We start from the raw sequence: 8,357 nt of genomic DNA on the forward strand, positions 1-8,357 counted from the left end.
GGAAGTGGCGCTGTAGCTCAAGTGGTAGAGCGCTCGCCTTGAGCTGAAGAGCTGAGGGACAGCGCCCAGGCCCAGAGTTCAAGCCCCATGACCAACAACAACAAAAAAATTAACTCTATTACCTAATACTCAGCCCATAGTCAAATTTCCCATTATACAGAAAATGCAAAGAGCTAAAATATTAAACAGTAAAGGAATAACCCAGTGAATAAATGGGCAAATAAACTGGACAGTTCTCAGACAAATAGCTGATAGATGAAAAAATGTTCAAAATCCTTAGCCATAAAGGAAATGCAAACCAAAACTTCACTAAGATTCCACCTTACCCAGTAAGAATGTTAGCTATCAAGAAAATGAACAAGGGCTGGGAAGGTGGCTCAGTGGTAGAGCGCCTGCCTTGCATGCATGAGGCCCTGGGTTCAATTCCTCAGCACCACATAAGCAGAAAAAAAAGCCAGAAGTTGTGGTTCAAGTGGTAGAGTGCTAGCCTTGAGTTGAAGAGCCGAGGGACAGCGCCCAGGCCCAGAGTTCAGATCCCATGACCGGACCCCCCCCCCAAAAAAAAAAAGAAAACGAACAACAAATTATGGAAAATAAAAGCTTAAAAAATGCTGAAAAAGGAATCCTCATACACTGCTGGTGGGAATGTAAACTAGTCTGACTACTGTGGAAATCAGTATGGCGTTTCCTCAAAAAACTAAAAATAGATCTACCTTGTAATCCTTCTTCACAACTCTTGGGCATATATCCAAAGTACATAACACCCACACACAATATTGTTGTTTTTTTCTGCCAGTCCTGGGGCTTGGACTCAGGATCTGGGCCCTGTCCTTCAGCTTCTTTTGCTCAAGGCTAGCCCTCTGTCACTTGAGCCACAGCCACTTCCGATGTACACAAAGATACACACATATAGGTTCCTTTACACACCTATGTATGGTCACTGCCCACCTATTCAGTCTCATCCTCTTTCAGTCCTGCCTCATCTTCTACATGTTTGTTCATCATTCTGCCTACAACGCCAAACCTCCCATGCTTTGTCCAAAAAGTGAGCTTTGGTAAAAGTTTGGATTTTGCCCTTGGACCTTATACAACTCTACCACTTTGTATTATTTTCATTCTTTCTCTTCCTTCCCCCACTTCCTTCTCCTCTTTCACCCTTTTATCTCTCCCTCCCTCCCTTCTTTGTTGTTTTTTAAGATGGGATCTTTTCATGTAGCCTAGGTGAGTGCTAGGATTACTAGGGTGTCCCACCAAGCCCAGTAAAATGATGCATTCCTTGAAAGCAAACATATATTAAGAAAATAACACAAAAAACTTAACAATGATGCCAGGCGCTTGTGGCTCACGCCTGTAATCCTAGCTACTCAGGAGACTGAGATCTGAGGGTCACAATTCAAAGCTAGCTAGGGTAGAAAAGTCTGTGAGACTCTTATCTCCAATAAACTTCTAGAAAACCGCAAGTGGCAGTATGGCTCAAGCGGTAGAGCGCTCTTGAGCTGAAGAGCTCAGGGACAACGCCCACACCCAGAGTTCAAGCCCCATGACGGACAAAAAAACAAACCAACCAACTAACAGTGGGCATAGAAATTCACCTCACATATGTAACCTGTTCAATGAACAATTTTATGGGAAAAGACTTAATTTTTTTTTGTCATTTTGCTACCTAGCAATTGGTCCACATTCAGCATTGCCCAAGGCTCCTTACTCTGCCCAGGATACATCAGCCTGATGACAGTTTAGGTGAGCAGGGTAGAAACCAAGTTTTTGTTGTTGTTGTTTGTTTTTGTTTTGGTACAGTAGGTGTGGAAGAACACTCAAACTATATCTTGAAAACTCAGTACAAGGCAGAAAAAATCTGATAGGGCAAGTTATGCATTTTAGTCAAAATTGCAGACTGGCAAAGATGAATTTAGTTATTTGTTCTTTTAGAAGGAAGCTTCAAGGAATTCATGTGTTTTCTAGAGGAAATTGTGATAACTCAAATTCAAGTACACAAATCTATCACAGGAGAACTGCCTTATTAAGGGAGAAATTTATTAAGGGAGAGTTCAACATGGAAATTACCAAATGAGCAATCAGAAAGGTTAGAATAGTAAGTAAATAGGAGTCTCTAAGGTGATTGGTGACTACTTTAAAAAGATACTACTCTTTGGCCAAGGGATGGTGACTCATGCCTGTAATCCTAGCTACTCGGATAGGAAGGACTGACGTTTCAAAGTCAGCCTAGGCAGAAATGTCCATGGTATTTCACCTCCAATTAGCCAGCAAACTGCTGGTCAAGTCAGTAGGTACCAGCTCTGAGTGAAAAGTTGAGTGACAGCTCGGGATCCTGAGTTCAAGCCCCAAGACTGACACACATGCACACTACGAACAAATCTATGCAGATTCAGACCAGAAGAAAAGTCTGCAGGGCTAAATCTTAGAAGTACTACAGAACAACCAGGCGGGAGGAAATTCCTGGTACTGAGACGTTCCTTTCTGAAATCGAATTCAGGCTGATCACGCTTTGCTTTAGCGATGCTGAGCTGAGCTTCGAACTCGGGGCCTGGCGCTGTAAGGCAGGTGCTCTTAACGCTTGAGCCAGGCTTCCCGTCAAGCACAAGTCCATCACTTTGTAAATAAATAGTTTCTGCTTTAGTAATTAACTAGAAAAGAAAAAAAAAAAAGCTGTTTCTGCTGGGGCGGGGAGTGGACTCTATCTCCCGGGTCTACCGAAAGGGTCTGGGGGGCCCTGCTCGAGCAGGCGACCTCGTCCTCCCCTCCTCGGCCCGAGCCCGGGAGAGAGAGAGGGCGCGGAGGAGGGGGGCAGAGGGGAGGGTCAGCCCCAGCTCCCGAAAAGCTCGGCTGCGGTCAAGGGGCGGCGACGGCGGGGCGGCGATGGCGTCCCGGGGCCCGCATGGCGGCGCGGCCGTCCGGCCGCCTCCCCCCCACCTCCCGGCTCGGGCCCCACTCACTCACATGCAGGCCCGCGCCCCCCCGGGCTCCTCCCGCCTCGGCGACCCCAGCCGCCCACTTAAGAGGGCTGGGCTGACAACTTCCGGCTTCCGGAAGAGCAACCCCGGAAGTAGCTTCCTGGCCGCAGCTCAGGCCTGGCGCCTCGGGTAGCTCCGCCTTCCCGTCTTGCGCTTCCGCCCAAAACAGAACGCGCGCGAGGTCGCGTTGTGTGCGGAGGCGGGGAAAGGGGGGGGTGGAGCGGGAAAAGGGGGAAGGAACTCTCGCGATATCTGAAGAGATTGAGTTTCTGGCTCCCCCTGGCGTCCGAACAGGGGAGGCCTTTTTCTTTTTCTTTACTTTTGGTTGTCGGTCGTGAGGTCTGGACTCGGGCCTGGGCGCTGTCCCTCAGCTCTTCAGCTCAAGGCTGGCACTCTACCACTTGAGCCACAGCGCCACTTCCGGCTTTTTCTGTTTATGTGATGCTGAGGAATCGAACCCAGGGCCTCATGCATGCAAGGCAAGCGCTCTACCACTGAGCCGCCTTCCCAGGCCCCCTTTTTCTTTTTTAATTCTGCGAAATTCTCCGTTGTTCTTCCAAAGTCCTACCTCTTCTACCAACGCTGATGTAGATTATGTAGCCTGAGCACACACCGCTGGAAGCAGCAAAGTAAGCCTTTCAACCTGTCTTCAGGACGGAGGCATGAACTTTAGGTTTAAATAGAGGAAAACTGAGGTGGGGAGGGGTATACATAATTAAACAGTCTCCGGCAGAACGTGGCCTAGTTCTGGTTCTGAGCTCTGAGGGAGGTTAACACTTTATCATCCTTGTCTTGAGTCTTGGCAGGAGCTGATTTCTCTTGTTCCAGGGTGCAGTCTCACCAACATAGATAGATAGATAGATATCTACATATGTAATGTGCTTATTTACAAGGCTCTACTGATCTCTTCTTTGGGGATGATTTCATTTCTCATGCAGATGTTATTGACCAATCCTGTCCTATCTGTAACCCAAAGGGATTTCAGGGGAAGAGACTCAGAGTGCTGGAGTACTTGCAAAATGGAGGCAGGAATGCCAAGCTTTTATCCTGCTCAGTACCTGTTACAGTGATGCATATCTATAATCTTAGCACTCAGGATGCTAAGGCAGAGGGACCACAAGTTCCAGGACAGCTTGAGTTTCATAGTGAGAATTTGACTAAAACAAAAACAAAAGCATACATGAAGTACACTTGCTAGAGGCACAATTTAAAAACATCCCAAAAGTCCATTAATAGAATATATGAACACATTGCAGTGTTTTCAAGCAATAGAACACTATACTGCACAGAAAGATTAAAAATACCCATTAGATACAGCAACTATGGGTATATTTAATAAGCATAATGTTAAGTATAAGAAGATGCAAAATACCTTATGACTTTATATAAAATTCAACTGGGGAAATCAACCTATGATATTAGAAGGTAGAAAGTTTGGGAAGGCTGGTGCAAGGCTTTAAGGGCTTGGAAATTTACTTATCTTTGTACCAATCCTAGGGCTTGACTTCAGGACCTTAAGCTCTTGCTTAGCTTTTATTTTCACTCAGAGTTGATGCTTTACCACTTGGACCACATCTCTAACCGCCACCGCTGGCTTTTTGGTGGTTAAAGATTTTTTTTTTTTAAGTCTCTCCAGTTTACCTTGACTGGCTTTGTACTGAGATTACAGTATGAGCCACCTACACCTGGCTCAACATTTTGTTTTGATTTGATGCCTGCTATACAGCTGGGTTTACTGTGCCGGAGTTCATTGAACCAGTACACTTAGGACCTGTCCACTTTTCTAAATGTCCATCATACTTCAATTGAACTGTTTTATTACAGAAGATCCAGATGAAGAACAGGGCTAGGTCAGTTAGACAAGCACTCTACCACTACCTCCCCATACTCTTTTTAGGGGTGGGGGAAGTTGTGGAGGATTAATTATCTAGACATGATTGACTAAATCATTGACCACTGTGGATCAGTTTCACTGTTGGAAAACCCAATCCACTTCCACACTTGGGTTGTTTTAGTTACCAGTCCTCAGCCTGAAGCTACCCCAGGTCTGCAAGCCATCCATCATTAATATAATTAGTATAGCTGGTGGCCAAAGCCTGTAACTGTAGCCACAAGGGAGGCTGAGATTTGAGGATCAAGGTTCCAAACCCAAATCAGGCAGAAAAGTCCTTGAGACTCATCTCCAATCACCAGAAAAAAAGATGAAAGTGGATGTAGTACTACCAAGGTAGTAGAGTGCCAGTCTTGAATGAAAAAGCGAAGTGGGGGTGGGGGTGGGGACAGTGCCTAGGCCCTGAATTCAAGTCCCAGGATCAGCACCAAGCACGCACACACGCATCATTACTGCCCCAGACAGCCCATACTTTAAGAGTTGAATGCAGTAGGGGGCTGGGAAAGTGGCTCAGCAGTAGAGTGCTTGCCTTGCATGCATGAGGCCCTGGGTTCAATTCCTCAACACCACATACACAGCAAAAGCTGGAAGTGGCGCTGTGGCTCAAGTGGTAGAGTTCTATCCTTGAGCTGAGAGCTCAGGGACAGTGCCCAGGCCTAGATAGAGTTCAAGCCCAATGACCAACCAAAAAAAAAAAAAAAGAGTTGTATGCAGGAGATGGAGGGTGCAGAGTTGAGAAGAGGTTTTTCCAAAGAAACTCTGATAAAGAAAAGGCCTTTCTTGGGTTTCTAACGCTTCCATTCCTACACAAATTGTGGGACTGATTTTTTTAAATTTGAATTGAGGCCCTCCCTCCAATCAGAATGAAGATCTGGTGGCTGTTCCCGCCTCCCTGACTAAACAAACCAATCCTATCGTCCGGGACATGGCGCCAAAACACCTCTCCTCGATCTTGCGCTTTTCACGGCCCGAGAGCGCTGACAGTTTTCGTCTCGTGCCTCTCTTCCCGGCCTTAGCAGAAAGGTCCTTCCACTTCCTGTCCTGGTGCCCTCCCTCCCTCTCCCTCCCTCCCCCTCCCTCCCCCCCCAAATCCTGAAGTCGCCAGGATTGAAAGTCGGACGGCGGGGGCCGGAAGTGTGCGCGGCGGAGGCGGGTCCCCAGCGAACGGCTCCGGAAGTGGCAGTTGCTGGCTGAACTCGGGCCCGGTCATGGCGGCAGTTCCCCCCGACACCTGGCAGCCGCCCACCGTGTACTTGGAGACCAGGTGAGCGGGGGGCCGGGCCTGGGGCTGAGCCGGCGGGGCGGTGAGGAGCCGCGGGCCGGGTTCCCCGCGCGCCGCTCCAGTGCGGGGCCTGCACGTGGCGTGGCGGAGCGCGGGCGGCGGCCGAGGGAACCGCACGGCCGGCGCGCGTCCACCTCCGCTCATTCATTCACTCACCCCGCGGGCGGATACGGGGTTCGTAGGTAGCCCGCCCGTGTCAACCAACTACTGTGCCCATAGGAGGAGGAGCCGGGCGCCGGTGGCCCCCGCCTGTCACCATAGCTACTCCGGAGGCTGAGATCTGAGGATCGCGGTTCGAAGCCAGCCTGGGCAGGAAAGTCCGTGAGACGCTTATCTCCAATTAGCCACTAATAATAATAATAAAAAAAACACACAGCAACACCCTCGGGTGTTAGCAGCAGTGTCGCATTGTAAGGATTAGATGCCTGATGAACGCCACCCGGCTGGCTCGGCCCGCCGCACCTGCTGTGTGTTTATCCCCCGCCGTTCCCATGCTCCTTCGGAAGAAGCTCACGGGGATCTTTCTCGAAGAAAGGCAAAGGGAGCCTTTTTTTTTTTTTTTAAGTTTGAATTTCTTGCTGCTGTATACAGAATAAAGTTTATAGGTGAACGTGGCCCCCTTCCCCATCCAGCCCTTGCTGTTACCTCATCCGCCGCCAGGGGCCAGCCAAGGCCTCTGCCTGGCTTTCTGTTCTTGCTCTCTATGCTTTTAACCCGAGGCCGAGTCCTCCCCTCCCCTACCACCCCCCCCCCCCGTCCTGTCTATAGTTGCTCCCGTTGTTCTTTGCTCCTAGACTCCTGTGGCAAAAGTCTACCCTTTAGACGCCCAACTTTGAATTCCCTCGTATTTTCTTTTCTTTTTCTTATTTATTTTTGCTAGTCCTGAGGCTTGAACTCAGGGCCTGGGCACTGTCCCTGAGCTTCTTTTGCTCAAGGCTAGCACTCTACCACTTGAGCCACAACGCCACTTCTGGCTTGTTCTGTGTATGTGGTACTGAGGAACTGAACCCAGGGCTTCATGAATGCTAGGCAAGCACTCTACCACAAAGCCACATTTCCCATAATACGGGAAAGCCCCCTCCCTGAAAACACTCAAGTGGCTTATAGAGAGGACTGGGGCTACATTTTGTACTCTGTACATGTAAATATCTCTTAATTTCTTGAGTTTTATCTCTTAACTAAATGGAGATCACAGGATATGTACTTTTCTGTGATTTGTCTCCACACAAGTATTTTGTTGCATCTTGTACAGTTTGTATCCTAATTTCAGTTTGTATTCTAATTTCTTTTTTTTTTTTCTTGGTCCAAGACCAGAACTTGAACTCGGGACCTGCAGCTGCTTTTGCTCATTGACTAGCATTCTACTAACTGAGCCACACCTTTTTTCTTTTTCAAGGACACATAAATTGCTTCTGTTTTTTTATTTTAACAAATACTATAATGAACACCCTGTTATAGATGTATTATGTCTTCAAGCAGTGTGTGTGTGTATATGCATGTGTGTGTGTGTGTGTGCGCGCGCGTGCGTGCGTGCAGGCATGCAGGCAAGGGCAAGCTTGGGCCAGCCCTAGGGCGTGAACTCAGGGCTTGGGTGTTGTCCCTTAGCTTGTTTGCTCAGTTAGTGCTCTGTCACTTGAGCAGAGCTCCACTTCTGGCTTTTTGGTACTTAATTGGAGATGATTGTTAGGACTTTGTTGCCCAGGTTGGCTTCAATGTGATCTTCAAATCTCAGCCTCCCGGGCGCTGGTGGCTCACGCCTGTAATCCTAGCTACTCAAAAGGCTGAGATCTGAGGATCATGTTCAAAGCCAGCCCGGGTAGGCAAGACCGTGAGACTCCTATCTCCTGAAAACCACCAGAAAACCAGAAGTGGCACTGTAGCTCAAGTGGTAGAGCGCTAGCCTTGAGCTGAAGAGCTGAGGGACAGCGCCCCGGCCCAGAGTTCAAGCCCCATGACTGACTGAAAAAAAAAAATCTCAGCCTCCTGAGTAGCTAGGATTGCAAGCACAAGCCACTGGCATCAGGCTCTTTAAGCACTTTTTAAAGATTTTCCTACAGAATATGTGTACTTCAAAGTTGAAATTGCTCAGGTATTTACACTTTAGAATTACATATGTACTTCTTTTTTTTTTTTGGGTCCGGTCGTGGGGCCTGAACTCTGGGCCTGGGCGCTGTCCCTCAGCTCTTCAGCTCAAGGCTAGCACTCTACCACT

The 8,357-nt window shown here is 48.2% G+C and overlaps 2 protein-coding genes across 2 annotated transcripts in view; one reads left to right on the plus strand and one right to left on the minus strand.

Annotated features, from left to right (window-relative positions):
* The window catches only part of LOC105995736 (chromosome unknown open reading frame, human C6orf89), a 27,848-nt gene extending 24,797 nt beyond the window's left edge, over positions 1–3,051 (minus strand). The window contains exon 1 of the mRNA XM_013029577.1: positions 2,959–3,051. The gene's annotated coding sequence lies outside the window, so the exon portion shown is untranslated. The remainder of the gene's footprint in view (positions 1–2,958) is intronic.
* Positions 3,052–6,039: 2,988 nt separating this feature from the next.
* Positions 6,040–8,357, plus strand: part of Ppil1 (peptidylprolyl isomerase (cyclophilin)-like 1) — an 11,612-nt gene continuing 9,294 nt past the window's right edge. Inside the window, exon 1 of the mRNA XM_013029656.1 lies at positions 6,040–6,127. Coding sequence (XP_012885110.1) covers positions 6,072–6,127 — 56 coding nt within the window. The 5' untranslated portion in view covers positions 6,040–6,071. The remainder of the gene's footprint in view (positions 6,128–8,357) is intronic.

Source organism: Dipodomys ordii, unplaced genomic scaffold (assembly GCF_000151885.1).
Source record: "Dipodomys ordii isolate 6190 unplaced genomic scaffold, Dord_2.0 Scaffold120, whole genome shotgun sequence".
In the NCBI taxonomy this organism is placed as follows: Eukaryota; Metazoa; Chordata; class Mammalia; order Rodentia; family Heteromyidae; genus Dipodomys; species Dipodomys ordii.